Here is a 17,335-nt window from a genome sequence, read left to right as displayed (position 1 = left end):
CTGGGATCTAGAGTTCAATCCATAAAAACAGACAATTTCTGTATATGTTAAATTGTTCGGTCATGATCTCATGGTGTAAATTGCTAAATAACAATTTAGAAAGTCAGACCAATGAAGGATTTCTTTTCTTTGCGCGGAAGAGCTTCCGTCAACTCGTCACTCGCTTATAAACATCCGTTTGGCGACATGTGTACTTTGTAGTTCTGCATGTGGCAGCGTTACTAGCAATAATGTGGCTGAGTCAGTGGTTGTTTGCGATTTTCATTTCTTTACATCACGTCACATCAGCGCAGTGGAGTGATAATGTAGCTGACAGATGCTTTTGCAAGGTTGGTTCGTGCTCGTATTATTCTCTGTTGACATATTTGTACCGCTAATGAGTTTCAGTTCACCCGTTACGACAGGATGTTAAAGTGAGGTGTTCCTTGTTCCTGGTCTGACACCAAAAACAACACTGCACAGGACCTATGCCTGTTTTTCTTATTGACAGCAGCACGCTGTAAAATAATCAGTGTGAATGTATGAACGCAGTAGCAGCGTTTTAATTTTAGAGGACTTTACTAGTTTGTTTACGTTGTCACCCATAGGTATCGTCTCATACGATCAGGCACACATCCTTCTTCCGTATATTTCGTTGTTCTTTTTTCATCTTCTGCTATCAAGTAGTGATTTCCATTAACTATACATTTTTGCAAAGATTTATAATGGATTCTGTGCATGAGTTCAGAATTTTCTTTTGAACTAAGGCACCAAAAAGCCAGCATTCTACAGATTAGATATATGATAATAAGATATTAAATAACATATTAAATATGACAACATTTTAGTTAAGATTTATACAGCTTTAATTACTTGTTCTCATATGCAATTTAGGAGGGCCAATGATCCCATGACACTTTTTATAAACCAGATGAATGGGCCAGAATTTAGGTTTAGGATTAGAGGTTGGATTAGGGATATGAGGGAGGGAGTATTTCCAGCTTCAGAATGTATGTTATGACACCCATAACAACCTATGACAATATGTAGAGAGCTTTCTGAAACGCTTGGTTACTATATATTTTCCTTTCTGTTGGCTTCAGCAATGTAATCTTAATAAGGTAACTAGACTATGTTTTAAATTGATTTAAGTTCACCGACTTTTGCAAAGAATTTCAGAGACAAAAACTGCAGTATGTGAAAAGTATTTTGAATCTGTTTTCATTGCTTAGACATGGAATTCATTGATTTACATGTGTGTATGGTTATTATCAGAATTGTTTCACCACTCTCACATTTGCTTGTGAGATGTTGTGGTTTCTAATGCATTAATTTATAATTGCTTTTCAGTATATTTGTTGACTGAATGTGCTGTGCAGTTGCAAGGAGAAGTTGATGACTGTTCATGTAAGGTAGAGAGCTTGGACTCTTTGAACAACAATAAAATTTACCCAAGGCTTCAAAGCCTGTTGAGCAAGAATTATTTCAGATATTTCAAGGTAAGTTGAATGTAGTGAAGACTGGTATGAAATTTCTAGTTGTCTAATGCATATGCTTTCCTTCAACTTTGTTGCATATATAAACCCAAGATCATAACACTATTTTATGGGAAGATTACCGTTTCACTCAACTGCTCTTTACTGAAATTTGAAGTCATCCTATATTTTGCCTTTACAATCCTTTATCACTATGTAAATGTGACTTTATATTTCTGCTTAAGGCATATAGCTTTGGGAAATGATTAAAGTGCCAGTTTTTATCTAATCTATAGGTTAATCTCCAAAAGCCTTGTCCATTTTGGAGTGATGACAGTCAGTGTGCCCTCAAGGACTGCCATGTAGATGTTTGCACACAGGTGAGTCTTTCTTGACATTTCAGGTGTGTGTCATGACAGCAGGAACAATTTGGTTTCTTGGTGCCCTATATTACCTGATGGGATGAGCTGAAGACTAAAGTCGTTTATAGTTTGTGCAAATGTTTTTGTGTCTGATCCTAATTGGTATGCTTTCTTTCATTCATCATACATAAAAATTACTATACAAAAAAATGTTAAAAATTGATACTTGAAATAACAGATCAATCATATTCTGTGGAAAATATAAAAACCACCATATATATAGCCAATTATTGTGTACAAAAACTGCTTTCAGTCCTTCAAAACAAACATAGAGGCCATATTCACAAAGAGTATATTCTTCTTATATTTAAAGAGAAGAATGTGATGTTTTAATTTTATGTTCACACTTTTCTCCCAAAATTTGTTGACTCCTTGTAGATTCTCTTAGTACACTGATGTATTACATGAGTAGATTAGCCACAAATTGTTTCTCTCGTAACAGTATACAATAATCACTTTCATAACTTATCTTGTCATTATGATTTGTATAAGTTTCAAATTGCAGAAATAAAATTGCTTTTAAAGTTTGTCCTTTTTTTCCTGAGCAGGATGAGCTTCCAGATGATGTAAAAGAGACTAAACATGAAAGGGAAAACAAGGTAGGTATTTTCTATTTTCTGTGTTGCTGATCAGCTGCATTTTACAAATGATTTGATTCTGCCTGTCAGCAGAGTATTATAGTTTCTATAGGAGTCATAGATGTGTGTAACTTTGACCAAGGTATGAAAGAGTCTATACATCAATATAATCGTGATACAAGTGAGGTATGAATTGCTGACTAAATAATTTTCTTTTGCATTTTAAATTCTCTTTTTATGAAAGTAATACTAGTATATCTCTGTATACACATTTTATGAAAAGAGTTCTTTTTCTTTGATGCTCACTGCTGATTTGAAAATAGTGTTGACAGTGCAATACAGTTTTATTAATCCTCAAGGGCAATTATAAGCAATATTTACAGTTGCTCGTGTCAGTGCAATACAGTTTTATTAATCCTCAAGGGCAATTATAAGCAATATTTACAGTTGCTCGTGTCAGTGCAATACAGCTTTATTAATCCTCTAGGTCAATTACAGGCAAAATTTACATTTGCTTATGATAGTGCATACATATATATACATGTTGACTACAGTGAATAGTTCTTAGCACACACACACACATGTTGATTACAGCAAATAGTTCTCAGTATGTCCACACACATACATATACATGTTGACTATAGTGGATAGTTTTTAGTATGTCTACACACACATATACATGTTGACTACAGTGAAGAGTTCTTAGTGTACCCAAACGCATGTTTGGGTCAAGATTGCTTTAAAACAGTTAAGGGTCTAGTGCTGTGCTATTTTTTTAAACATCAGTCCAAGTTTGTTTTGTTTTGTTTTGTTTTGTTTTTTTGCCAAATTTATATTCAGGGGCTGAACATGTTTTACTGTTCTACTTTACGTTTTAAATCATTGATGTTTAGCTACAGCAGATTATATTTGTGGTTCACTTGGGCAATATTTGAACAATGGGCTATGTCGCTATGACATGCAGAGTTGTTTCCCTTATTTGTTAATTCGTTATTTGTTATTTTACTGTAGACAAGTTTTTGTGAAGTTTGATGCTGTGCTACCAAGAGGTCTGCATGTTGTCCCATAAGAGACTGTTAATTTTGTATTATTTTGCTAAGATTTTATCTGAAAGAAATGAAGGTCTTCCCAGTAGTGTTAATAAAAAAACAGCCAGGATCCCGAAAAAGAGAAATATCTAGAAATTTGTTCTCAGACTTCTTCATACGCCATTTTCCTTTGCTGTCAGATATCCATTTCTAAATTCAGCTTGTATTTTTTCATTCATTTTCAAAACAAAAACTTTCAGAAGAAAACCTCCAAACCTCAACTGTTCTGCTTTAATCATGCAAATTCATTGTGTGTGTTTTGGATGTGATAAGTTGTGTGTTTATATTTGTGCTTGTGTTTCAGTATTCAAAATCAGCACAGATTGAACACACCTGTGAAGAAGAACGAGAACTTAGTGCCCTTGACACAACCTTAAGGTTAGTTTTGAAAAAAAACTTCTTTAGTTTTATGATAGAGTATTTCCTTGTTGCCATTGTTCTACTTCTAAAACAAAGGCATATTGTTATCTATACACAGAAGTTGCATAGTGTAGACATAGAACTGGCATTAAAGGCATAGTGGAGTGTTTTTTTTTTTTTGTTTTTGTTTTTTTTTTTTTTTTTTTTCTTTTTGTGATAGAATTTTGGTGAATACCTCCTCTCCGTTCTTGAGATACATGGTTACAAACATCACCATACACAGATAAAGGTAAAACTTGCGATGTCATGTACAATCCTGACATCTGTGCTGTTGACCTCTTTCTTGGCACAGTGATGTGTGTAGATGTGTATCTACAGAACAGAAATGGGGTGCTTACTCAGATCAGGGGGAAAATATTCCTCACTGACCTTTACCCTAATGTTAAAAGAAAATTGCACCTCACTAGACCTTTAACTGGTTTAAAGCAGTCTTGACAATTTTGTTCCCTGACTGATTGTAAAGGCCCAAGTATTCTGTGTTTGCAGCAGTTTTTTTTTTTTTTGGTATAATTACAGATGTCATGCTGCAATGTCTTATTTTTTTCAGTGATGAGAGCAAACAGGCTTTTGCTAACTGGAAGGATTATGATGACTCATTGGATATGTTTTGTGAAGTAGACGGTAAGCTATAGACAAGAGCAACACTTTTATGTAGAGACATGGTGATAATAATGAAAGTAATGTGGATTGGAGTTGTTGTGGGGTGGTAGGATGATTTCAAAGTTGCAAACAGTTTAGGGGCCTTAAAAAGTCATATTTATTGTAAACAGAGACAGACTGCATCTGTTTCTTATAGATGAGGACTCTGCACAGATGCAGCATGTTGATTTACTTCTGAACCCAGAGCGCTATACTGGCTACAAAGGTGCCTCTCCTCACCGCATTTGGCGATCTGTATATGAGGAGAATTGCTTCAAGTAAGTGTCCGCTACCTTCATTATAATGTATGAGGATAAGTGCTTCATCTTCTACTTTCATTATAATGTAGTCAAGGAGGCAGGGTAGTCTAGTGGTTAGAGTGCTTAGCTGAGAAGCAGAAGGTCATTGTTTTGGGGATCACTCAGGCCTGTAGCTAAAAACTCTCTCACCCAGCAGAGATGGGAACCTGAGTTTATTGAGGACAGTCAACACCCAGCAGAGATAAGGAACTAAGTTTATTAGGGAAAGTAAACACAGGGCAAGGAGAGGAATGGTCAGTGCCTGGGCAAAGGGCCAGCATATTCACTGTCTTTGTTGCTGTATACTTAGGGACTGCTTAAATCTATAATCTAAGATCTGCTAGTGCAAACTGTCATCTGCCACTGGTCTACATGATGCTTTAGGGATAAAGTGTTAAAAGTTGTTGAGGATCATGGATTGTAGGTTAGGAGATTAACTCTGGGACATTTCTCTGTGTGGCATATGCATATTGCATTATATTTTTCAGATAAACACATATACACACTAGTACAAACAACTATGAGAGATGATCTTTTTATCTTCAGCCATATTGTATAATTTAGACATTGATGAGACCACAACCAAGCATTCATAGCATATTAGTTTTGTTATTGGTGTTGGATGTATTTGTCATCATGTCAAGCAATTGTCAGTAAAATTTGTTTAATTGATTTGATTTTTGCTGAGTTTTAAAGAAAAATGTGTAACTTATAGTCATCATAAAATTATGTATCATCTTATTCTCATTTGTATCTTGACTTTACACCATCAACTCACACAGAAGGTATGTCAGAACACAAGGAAGGTGGTGGAAACTAGTGCCTGTGCAAATTAATTTTTTTGCCTTGGGAAGCTACAAAAAAGAAGCTTGAGGTACTTGTTTTATTTTTAAAACTGCTGTTTCTGCTCTATTTGGTCATCAGACTGAACCGGTCATATTTCAGTGCAGATGGACTTTAAGAAAATGTGATGGCCAGGCAACATATTGTTCAACAAAACTCTTTACCCAGGTGTACTGCTGCAGGCAGTTGTGAAAGCCTTCATGTAAACTCATAGTTCAAAAGTTTGATTCATCACCCATTTTAATGTTTTAGTCTTTGTCATGTTATATTTCAGATGTTTGTATAAACAGTGACAAAGCACCCTATCGATACAAAGGATGTGGATCAACATCAGAGTTTTACATTTTAAGTCTAATTTTTGTGTGTGCAACACAGATTTGGCTTTGTTCTTGCTATGCTTCATTCTCATCTAAAAGGTTGTGGCTGCACACTTTTTTGTATCATGCTTCTTTATCTGTTTTTGCTCGTTTTTCAAAGACAACTTAGACTGTAAAAGAGAACTTATTATGCAATGCTGCATAGAAGAAAGAGGCATATGTGTCATAAAGAAAAGTGCATTCATCCGTTGATTTGAGGCTAGAAGTAAGTTTCTATCCTGGGCTATAATGACAAGGGCATTCGAAATGATAAAAAGAAAATTCTAGATCAGTGGTTCTTAACCTTTTTTGAGGTAAAGAACCCACAAGTTTCTTATGCACATTCACTGAACCCTTCTTTAGTTTCATATGCACGTTCACCAAACCCTTCTTTAGTGTCATCACTAATTGCGGGTGTGTCTTGACCTCCGTGGTGGAGGCTCCGCCGAATCCCTGAGACCGACTCACCTAACCCCTAGGGTTCGATCGAACCCAGGTTAAGAACCACCGTTCTAGATTTTATTTTTTACAGCATTATTTCTGTTGGGCAGCTACATCTACATTTTTAACTATCTGTGCTTTAATTATGTTTTGTCCCATTTTTTTTAATCGCGAATAATGTCACACTTCACTTAGTATTACATCAGGATTTGCTATGAAGAGATTCTGTGAGGCGGAATGGGCTGAACAGGAAATCTGTCATTTCGGGTCTGAGAGATGTCTGTGTGTGATGTAATTTCACTTTGTTGCTGTTTCTCTAGACCAAGTGAAACCTGGACTTATGGTCAAGAGAAGGAAAGTTTGTCCAGTGAGTATATCTTTTTAATCCCCATTCATTTTAATCTTTGTTTACTGCCACAATTTTTGTTCTGCCATTCTATGACACATTGATCCTTTTTTGGTTTTACTTTTTTTAACAACTTCCTGTGTGCAGTGTGTTAAACGTTGGTGTAATAATAATGATGATTTCTACAGCACCTTTCTCCAAACTCAAAGTGCTTTACACAAAGAGCATTGCATATACATGATAAATGCTAACAGCATACAGTTGTCAATTCTGGAATCAACACAAGGAATTATGAGGAACTGTCCCATGATGATGGGGTTAGTTAGCTTGCATAGGTTTTGTTCCATTGATCTTATCTAGCAGCAGCTGAGTAATAAGCATGCCTATAACTGGTGCTTGACCATTTGCCAATTTGCAGGCCATGATGCTCACACTGTAAATGTCAGATTTAGTATTGTATCCAGACAGATTCATGTTCAAGAATTTCCGGACTGAACTACTGGCGGCTATCAAGAGCATGTTGGGGGTTAGCAGATACTGTTCACAGGCACTGGCCCCCTATGATTGGGAGAGCAGTCCGGTGGCGCAACGGTTAGCGCCTGTCACCAATACAGTGAAGGCTGGCTGCCCAGAGTTCATTTCTCGTCTCGGGCACGCTGTTCTTTCTGCACGTGATATCTGTTTATAGGGCTGGCTGCCTTGCCGTAATATAGCCTCAGTTGCTGGCACAACGTAAAACACCAATTTCCCCCCCTATGATTGGGGAGAGAGTTGTGGAGGTCAGTGAGACACACCTCTCTGCTAGCTGATATTAAACAGCCTTCATGCCCGTATGTATGATACCTCTGCTACGCAAGTATTTCAGAGCAAGCAGTACATCCCGCAAGATATATGTGACCTCTAGCTGTATACACAAGATATATGTGACCGCTAGCTCTATATGATATATGTGACTGCTACTTCCAGCAGATCAATGTGAAGTGGGCATGTATCAGGTCATAGCAAGAACCATAGTCCGTAACAGGCATGACTGTCCACAGTTCATGGCGATGGACAAAACTACAGTAATGTGGGAGAATAATCTCATGTTGTAACTGCTTGGTTAATACAACTTTTTTCTGTAAGCAAGAGAAATTCGCAAGAGAAATTGATATACATTTTCTAGAACAGTCTGTTTATCAGCCACCTGCAGTCCTGTTGGCAAGTGCTGAGCTAGATGCACTGTGGATTGTTCATTTGTGACCTTTGCCTATCACAGTATATAACTGACAGGCACAGGCAACACTTTCAAACTGCATGATGACCACTTGTGATGATGATGATGATGGTGAATCATTAATGCTAAGTGACCTTCACCTTGTTTTCCAAAACCCTCTTGATTTGCCTGATAATGTTAGTGATGACTTATTTGCATTGATGTTTGGTGATTTTTAAATCTGTTGAGATGATACAGTGCTAAAATAAAGCTAGTCCTGGCTTTTTCCAGATGACTGTAAGAGAGGTACTGTAAATGTCAAGGCCTTTGTATTTTGTTTTCTTTTAACTCTTTGCCATGGTGGGTTTCTCCTATTTGGATGTGAACTGTTTGGTCTTTCTTCTGTTTTCTGATAAGAGTTTGTTATATGTTTTTTTGGTTGGAATGTCTCCTAAGTTAATTGTCCTCACGATTTAGCCCTTTAAGGCCATTTTAATGTGTTCATCTGGACATATCCATGGAAAAAGTACAGTATAAATCAACTGCAACAATGCAATTTCTTGATGTTTGTAACAAGTCCTGTTATTCATTCAAGTACTAGTCTTCCAGATAAAGAATATATTGCCATTCCCACTGAAAAAATGCAGATAGTTTCCTAGGCTAGGAGTAACAGTATATCAAACACTGTTGATGTAGATTTAATTAACATGTTGGCATTGGGTATCGACTATAGTTGATGTACAACCTTTGTTTACTTGTTGGTGCAATAGTAATCAGTGAAGTGTAGTAAATACCATGAGGCAGGATATTAAGAGTAGTTATTTTCATTCTATAGTATCATACTATCTGCTGGATTGCGAGATATCTTTTAGAATTTCCATATACTAACCTGCTGAATCATTCTTGGCTTACCCTCACAATTCTTTTTTTCTACTAATCAACACATTAATGTGTCATCTTGATTGGTTTTATTTGTTATGATGTTTGGTCTGTTGTTCCCCTGTGGCAAGTGTGAAATCTTGTCCATATATGTTAAAGACATTAATGGGTTTAGTATTCACTTTTAACACTCTGTCTCACATTATTTAACATTGTGGCAAGTGTAAAATCTTGTCCATATTTGTTAAAAACGTTGATGGGTTAAGTATTCTTTTAACACTCTGTCTCATGTTCAGACTAGTGTTGCTCAGCATCATTAGGGTCTAAAGATTGTGAGCTAAAAGAATGTCTTTTCCTGACATTCTAATCTACTTCAGCTTTTAATTTAAATAAAGAGTCTTATTATGGTGTATTTGTGCGTGCAAACTCATGTATCAGGCAAACTTAAAAACATGGATAAAGAATGGAATAATAAAAGTTCTATGCAAAGTGTTGAAAAAGATTTTCTTAGTCATATAATAATGCTCATAGAAATATTCCTAAAGGTAGATTTATGGGAGGGGTTGAGGAAAGCAGTGGTACAAATGCATGTGATATATTCAGTCAACATTATAAACATAGGAAATAACTAGCTGTCTGGATGAAAGGACGAAATGTCATGCTTGTTTCTTATAGTGTTTCATACTGAAAGCCATTTTCTGATTGTGTAGGCATGTGTCTTGAAAAACGAGCCTTCTACCGTATGGTCTCTGGGCTGCATACAAGCATCAATATTCACTTGTCTGATCGATATCTACTAAGAAGTGAGAAATGCTATATTATCCCATATATTTGCCTTAAAGTGTCTCAGTAACATGTCATTGTTGTGATGTCAGATCAGTTTCTGAGTTGCTGTTTTGCATTGATCTTTTTTACATTTGATGCAAGCGAAATGTTTCAAGAACAAAAAGTGATGACTTCATAACAGAAAACAATAAAATAGACTAAAAGTATTGAAAATATTTAAAGAAATATGCAGGAAATGGCTGCTGTTTAAAACCTTCACAACACCAGCCATGAAACAAGTTCTTGTTTTAGGTGATGATGCCTTTGGCTCTCAGAAATGGGGACCTAATGTTCAAGAATTCAGGAGTAGGTTCGACCCGGAAACAACAGATGGCCAAGGACCGCAGCGGTTAAAGAACTTGTACTTCACTTATCTGGTGGAGCTGAGAGCTTTGGCCAAAGCTGCACCTTATTTGCTGAAGGTAACCCATAAGCAGCAGTCTCATAACTCTCATTTAGTTGGATTAGCAGTGTGCAAAGATGATTTGATGCATATTTACAAGATCACGGCCAGTAAAGTTTATCAAGTGAATGGCACGTGGAATAAATGAGTTGTGGTGATGATTAGTAATGTATACAGGCATCACGTACCTACAACCAGACTGTAAGAGTGAAAACATTCCAACATATGATCAGAAATAGAGAGGATGCGTGATGCCTTCCTGAGGATTTGCTGATGACAAAAGGCTGCCAAGTCCCTCTGCCTGGTTCTGGTGATCTTGAAACAAATATTAACAAGGGAGACAAGACTGTTCCTGTTCCCTAGGAAGAGGCCGTGGAACCAAGAGATGAAAGAAAAAGTGATGAGACTTTGAAGGACTGTAACAAAAGAGTGAAACACTTCAAGACTGTGATGTACATACAATGTGATTAAGCACTGCTGCTGTTTCAGTTTTCTCAGTGCTTTGGATGTGTCAAGCATAATAATTCTATTTCAATTCATACTCTTACTGGAATAATTTGCACCTTTTACTAGAGGTTAAAGAGATATATGAGCCAGTATGCTGTATGAGATTAACATGGATGAGGAAGTGCGTTGTTGTCATTGTCGTTGTTGTTGTTGTTCATTTTCTTTTTTTTTTTTCTTATTATTATTATCTGCATGTGTGCAGGAAAGATTTTACACAGGAGATGGCCAGGCAGATAAAGAGATGAGAGACGCTGTACAGAATTTGCTACAAATCATCCAGTATGTCTGCAGCACTGTTCATTTTTGAAAACCAAAGTCATGAGTGATAAACATGCTCATGTTTAATCTTTCAATTGAATTGAAGTTTTACCTGACGTTACGAGTGTCTGGTGTCTTTGAGTGAATCTGAATATTTTAAAAAACCACAAGGCATAATTGTCGGCCTATCCACAGTTAGGAGTTTATTGGGATTTTTAAAATAAACTTTTTGTGTTGGTTTAGCAAAGAACATTTCGATCTGTATATGTTATAGTCACTTGTCAGATCTTTTAGGTCCTCTCTCATGCAGTAAACATTGAGCATTGACTGATTATAGCTTGAAAGTATGTTGTACCCTGTCTCACTGTGTGTGTGTGTGGGTATGCACAGAGATTTTCCAGATCACTTTGATGAAAGTAAACTGTTCCAAGGCAACTCCATGGAAAGCAAAAAGCTGAAGGTGGGCTACAAGCTGTCTGCATGTGGCATGGAGTTAGAAACTGTTCATTGTCTCTGTGACATGCACATAATCATCTCACAGTCAGCCCTTGTGCTTCTTGCAAACACAAACTCCTGTCACATGCAAGAATCACAAACATTTTGTAATATTTCCACATATATAAAAACTATACAAACATAATAAAACTTGTTTGTTGGATGTGTTGAGTATTTTTATTTTAGTTTTCTGTTTTGGGGGATTTTTTTATTCTTTCTTAGATAAGACTTGGATGAAAAGAACTGTTGTATGTTCACCTAAACATTAGTTTTAGGAGCACATTCTGTTTCCTGTTTTGTTAATTTCAAAAGTTTGGCTTTCTATAACGACTACAACAAGTATTCTTTAGCATGTCTGTCAATTTATTTGTTTTCTTTCAGATGGAGTTCCGTGATCATTTTCGTAACATTTCTCGCATCATGGACTGCGTGGGGTGTGACAAGTGCAGACTGTGGGGCAAGCTTCAAGTACGTATAATATAATTCCATATTTGCAGCTAGTGACCTAGTAAATATCTTACATAATTGCATTTTTTAGTGTATTGTTTTTTTCAGAGGGCTGCTTTTCCAGATTGGCTGTTCAATGTTCTTTACTTTCTCTTTTTATTTGCATGCAGGGCTATTTTATTTTATCTTTTATCAGAGCTATTTTATTTTATCTTCAAAATCATTGTTTTTTGCATCTGTTGTCATATGTTAATGTTGCTTTGTTATATATCAAGTTAATGCTTTGTGATATTTTAATGTTTCTTTTGTTATGTGCAGGTTCTTGGCATGGGCACAGCCCTGAAGATTTTGTTTTCTGGCAATGCGATGGGTCCAGACTCAACAGTCAATGCTAATTTTAAGGCAGATTTCCAGCTGACACGTACAGAGATTGTTGCACTCTTTAATGCTTTTGGGAGGTAGGTCATTGGAATCATTTTAAGAAAGGTAGTTATGAGAAACTGATGTGTCTTCTGTGCAGTAAACTAGAAAATGAAATGAACTCTTGGAGGTCATAAACATTATGTTTATGGCTTTTATGATAAAGTTGCTACATTCATTTCTTTACAGTTTATGGATTTTATACATGAAGTTTTATATAATTTAGATAGTACAATACACAGAACAAATTATAGAACTTAAAAAAACAATAAGAAAACAGTTGAAACATCAGGTGAAGGATGAGAAGATAAGCATCTAGGAGAGGATGCAAAGATAATAAACATCAAGAGAGGGAATATAAATGTCAGGAAGATTAAAAAAAAAAAGAATAGAAATCTGAGTATGTAACTGTTGAAGGATTGGCAGAGCGTAACTCTGGAAAATACTTTCTCAAACTTCAGGTTGTCCAGCAGTATTCGTGCCCTGGAAAATTTTCGTTCTCTGATGAGGTAATGGCAAGAGAGTCAGCTTCTATATGACGTGTACCTATTATCATGCAGACCATTCTGGGAAAACAGCAAGCCTACAGAACATTCTTAACAATACTACGCTGCATGCATGCTTCTTCTTCTATTGAACAACATCATCTGCCACTGCAGATGCTGAAGACTCTGTTTTTCTGCAGTCATTATTGTGCAGTTATTGGGGTTTGCGGTTTGCTTTTATTTTTCTTGGACAAATATGAGCTTCAACATGCTTTTGGTCAAACTACAATCATCTTTGCCAAATAGATTAATTGAAAACTGTATTCTTTCCGATTATTTTGAAAGCTAGCTTTCATTAAGTTTTTTATGTGATCTGGACAACTTTAATGTTGCCAGATGATAGGTCTGTCCTTTTAGCAACAGCTTCTTTATCGATTTTTGATACCACCCAACCTTTGACAGATGTTTCATGAGGGGTATTCATTTGTGGCTGTTATTCTTAAGTACCAGAGAACTTGAAGACTACATGGATTTATATGGACGTGCGTTCAAAAATGTAGTAGGAAGAGAGCGAGAGAGAGCAAGTACAGTTCTGATATATGTTCTTATGTGAGTGTACACACAGTGTGTGTGTATTTCTGTAGATGTTCATATGCATGTTTGTGTATGCATGTGAGTTGTTTAATGGTTTATTGAAGCCTTTAATGCAAAAAGCCTTGTGAGTGAATTGTCTGTGATATGTGTGAGAGATATAGCACATGTAGCTCTAGAAGGTGCACAACTGAAACTCCTTGTCCCAGTCAACTCTTCTATAACACTTGCAGAACATGCCAGTTAAAGTGCTGAGATTAATTTTTAATTTGCACATGTAATAACTATCTGTAGAGCTGACAGGGTCTCACAGATTATTAAAACAAATGTGTATTTGTAAAGATACAGTAATTGCATGTGGTGTGAAAATGTATATTTTCTTACAGAATTATTGAGACATTTAGGTAAAATAATTTTATTTATAAAGTGTGCAGAACCTCTGTTCTTGGTGCATGTGTAAACATGGAACAATTCAACAAGCACATAAAGCATATATGATGAGAAGTTGGTCTTTCATGGGGAAGGGAGGGATTTTTTTTTTATTATTATTATTTTTATTGATTGTGCTTTGTAACACCATTTCTAACAGACTTTGCAGTTTTTGATGGACTTTATGTTGGTTCAGGGTTGGAAAAGTAGATATTGTCAAGTATTTTATTTGTGATCCAAAAATACATTGAGAAGAAATATTGCATTTTTGCAGATTATAATTTCCTTGTTTTTTACAGATAAAAGTTAGTAGTTTTAATAAAAATGGTGTGGCTTAAAACTGATAATTTACACTTTTCATATGTAAATGTGGAAACAAGACGTTGGATACCAGTTACATCTTGTGCCTGTATTGGTGCTTTATATTTTAACCCTTTCTGTGACCAGAATTCACCCTGTGCTGATTGAGCATAGTTCTTGATCTGTTGTCAGTGCCTACAAGATAATATAATGCTTGTTAATAGTTGATGAGTAGTTTATGTACTGGTCCAGCATGCAGGGTGGTGGTCACCTCGGGTTGTTTGACAGGACAGTCTAACCCTCCCTCTCCCCCCAAACTCATCTTGCCATGACTGACTTTATCTGTCACTTCTTTTACTTGTCTTTATCTGTCACCTCTTGTACTATTATTGAGGTTGACTGTTTAAGCCAGGGATGCCCAACCTACGGCCCGCGGGCCATATCCGGCCCGCAAAGCTTCTGCCCACAGTGCAGGAAATCGGCATGTTAGTAATAAAAAAAAACCTGTAAAAAAAAAAAAACGAAAAAAAGGGAAGAAGAAGTATTTATCCCTACGTAGGGGCGTCTCTCAATCTTTCGATGGATTTCATTCTTGATTTTTGTCTTGGGAGGAAACCAGTGTTTGAGAACGAGGGACGCCGCATTCCACAGGGGATTAGTGATGTTTTGATTGGTTAATATTTGAATCAGTCGTTAAAGAGATTGAAAATACAGACTCTGGGCTTTCTAGCAAGGTATAAGACAATGGGGTTCTGATAAGGAAACAATACCAAAAGAGCGTTTGAATTTCGTCATTTTCCTGTGGAAATCAGGACGGATCGCCTTGGGGTACCTCGATTTAAATGTATTTTAAGACAATTTCTAACTTTTATTTTAACATAGAAGTGTATTTTCCTGTTAGTTCAATAACCAAGGAATCCATTTTTAAAGAAAAGTCAAACTGCATAAAATTGACCCTCAACACCTTTCGGGGCCTCTATGTTGTCATGTCGTCGTGGCGGGTCACATTCGCGCGCTGGTGGAATGGGAGAGCCGTCGAAGAAACGAAGGGTTGACTCTGACTGCAGAAACTTCCAAGAAAACTGGACAGATCTTTACCTTTATATGCAACATGATAACAAGCCAACGTGTTTGATTTCCAAAAGAAAGTGTGGCTGTTTTTAGGGAGCAAAACATTAAACGGCACTATGAAGCAAAGCACAAGAACAAGTATGATGGCATCCTTGGTTCCAGCCGCACAGAAAAGATTGCTAACTTACGTCAAGAAATTGGAGGCTTGACGAGAATATTTACCAAGAAAAGACAAGAAAATGGCACGGCGGTAAGGGCAAGCTACCGTGTTGCTCACATTTTGAGCAGAGAAGTGAAGTGGCCCGCGACACGGCTGTCCGAAATGGATATGGCCCGCAGGCCGAAAAAGGTTGGGCATCACTGGTTTAAGCAGTCAGTTTATCATGTAATCAGAAGCACAAATATAATGACAGTAGCATTCAAACAATTGACTGTCAACAAAGTGTGCTCCATTCATGGCTGTGGATCAGTGACGTATGTCTTCCTCCTGGGGTTGTAGCTCTAGGTCCATAACTATATTCATGATAGCTTTGCCTCTTTCTTTAGCTACTGCCACAGAGTTTATATTAGTGAGAGATGCCTGGGTTCCTTCCTAAACTTCTTCCTCTTACCTTTTCTTCTGGTGGACTTTGTGATGGTTCATACAACATAGAAAAGAACTATTTCAGTAGTGTCACTCCATGTCTTGTTTTGGAAATAATGCCTATGTATTTTGGTGTGTGTCTATGTTGCACATGGGTATGTATGCATGGTGTTAGTAAGTTGTGAGCCATATGCATAAATGCATCACTCCATGTGTTTTTGTGAACAGTCTAGTCCCAGGGAATAAATATGTGCTTTTAGTTTTTGGTTCCTCATACCTGCTTGTTTTTGACATGACTATCAGAGACGCCCTCTGGTCCATGTGTTGACAGTGTGAGATGTTGTACACTATACCTTGTTACTGTATTTTTTTTTGGCCAGACCAGGAGTACAAATGGATTGAAAATGGAAGGTTATGAAAGATGTTCAGAGCTAATAAGCTTTAATCGTGAGGTTGGGGGTTTTCTCTTCACAACTATGAGCCAAAATATTACTTCAACAATTGTTCTAGGTTTGAATTCACCCATGGGTTTATAAGATCGAAGTTATTGATTTCAGTGTGAAGTCTTTTTTTTTTTGATGTTCTATTTCACTTACAACCTTTGCACAGCATACCACTATGTATTGTCTAGAGCAGTGATGCACAACCTTTTTCGGCCTGCGGGCCATATCCATTTCGGACAGCCGTGTCGCGGGCCATATCCATTTCGGACAGCCGTGTCGCGGGCCACTTCACCACAAAAATACAAAAAAATAGAGCAGATACCATTTTTTATTAGAAACAAGTTGTACTTACCATTAATTATGTAGTAATTAGTGGGATATTTGAAGTTGTTTACCCGAAACCAACTTCTGAATGTCCGGCCTCATTGTAGAGACACCAAGTCGGAGCACTGAATCGAAATGTTCGTCCATCAAAAAAAAGATTGAGAGATGCCCCTATGTGGGGATAAATACTTCTTCTTCCCTTTTTTTCGATTTTTTAAGGTCTTCTTTTATTACTAACATGCCGATTTGCTGCACTGTGGGCAGAAGTTTCGCGGGCCGGATGGCACCGTGTCGCGGCCGTAGGTTGTGCATCCCTGGTCTAGAGTTACACAAACTGTAGTCCAGGATATATCTTGGCAGAAGTCAGTGACAATTATGTTCCATTGTGTTGGGGAATCTCAGAGTTAATGCATGTCAAAGTTGTTGTATTGCTGTTGTTAATTACAAACCATCAGCATGTTGCTATTTTGTTTAGTTTTCTTGAAACACTCTCTTGAAGGTGTGGGCTTTTCAACAGTATTGCTGCATGACACTATAATGCATGCTGGCAATGCTTTATTTTTAATTATGAGACATCAAATTTAGGATGCATATGTCATGATCTGAGGAGCAAGAGAACTTTCCAGATAAAATTAAGTGAAACATTCCTGGTTGTAAGATTTTGTTATTATTTATCACCAGTATGACTGTTACAACTGCTGTTTTGACATTTGTGTATTGACTTTTACATTATTTACCTGTCATCCTGGTTATGGTGCTATTGCACATCATATTGGGGATGTCAGGTTTGCTTA

At 36.8% G+C, this 17,335-nt stretch overlaps 1 protein-coding gene across 3 annotated transcripts; it reads left to right on the top strand.

The window, feature by feature from the left end:
• The first annotated feature begins 31 nt into the window (after nt 1-31).
• On the top strand, nt 32-14,641 carry LOC112570215 (ERO1-like protein beta). Of its 3 annotated transcripts, none has more exons than XM_025248547.1 (16): nt 32-329; nt 1,359-1,478; nt 1,751-1,834; nt 2,425-2,475; nt 3,847-3,920; nt 4,510-4,583; nt 4,759-4,879; nt 6,861-6,907; nt 8,373-8,387; nt 9,671-9,763; nt 10,038-10,207; nt 10,898-10,974; nt 11,344-11,413; nt 11,830-11,916; nt 12,214-12,353; nt 12,777-14,641. In XM_025248547.1, exons 1-16 carry the CDS (start codon nt 231-233, stop codon nt 12,826-12,828), a joined length of 1,374 nt encoding a protein of 457 aa, XP_025104332.1. In that variant the 5' UTR covers nt 32-230; the 3' UTR covers nt 12,829-14,641. The 3 variants fall into 3 exon arrangements, with proteins under 3 accessions (XP_025104332.1, XP_025104333.1, XP_025104334.1); XM_025248549.1 differs by having other exon boundaries at nt 159-329; nt 1,330-1,478; XM_025248548.1 differs by lacking the exon at nt 8,373-8,387 and having other exon boundaries at nt 36-329.
• Nucleotides 14,642-17,335: the final 2,694 nt, after the last annotated feature.

Source organism: Pomacea canaliculata, linkage group LG8 (genome assembly GCF_003073045.1).
Source record: "Pomacea canaliculata isolate SZHN2017 linkage group LG8, ASM307304v1, whole genome shotgun sequence".
NCBI lineage: Eukaryota > Metazoa > Mollusca > Gastropoda > Architaenioglossa > Ampullariidae > Pomacea > Pomacea canaliculata.
Note: the sequence above shows the minus strand (reverse complement) of the source record. Positions and strands in the feature narration are given on the sequence as shown.

Excerpts from the sequence above, each read along its gene's own strand:
- LOC112570215 (XM_025248547.1), top strand. The coding sequence starts at position 231 with ATGTGGCTGAGTCAGTGGTTGTTTGCGATTTTCATTTCTTTACATCAC. Across the intron at positions 10,975-11,343 it reads AATTTGCTACAAATCATCCA|AGATTTTCCAGATCACTTTG; the intron begins GTATGTCTGCAG and ends GGGTATGCACAG. Across the intron at positions 11,414-11,829 it reads TGGAAAGCAAAAAGCTGAAG|ATGGAGTTCCGTGATCATTT; the intron begins GTGGGCTACAAG and ends GTTTTCTTTCAG.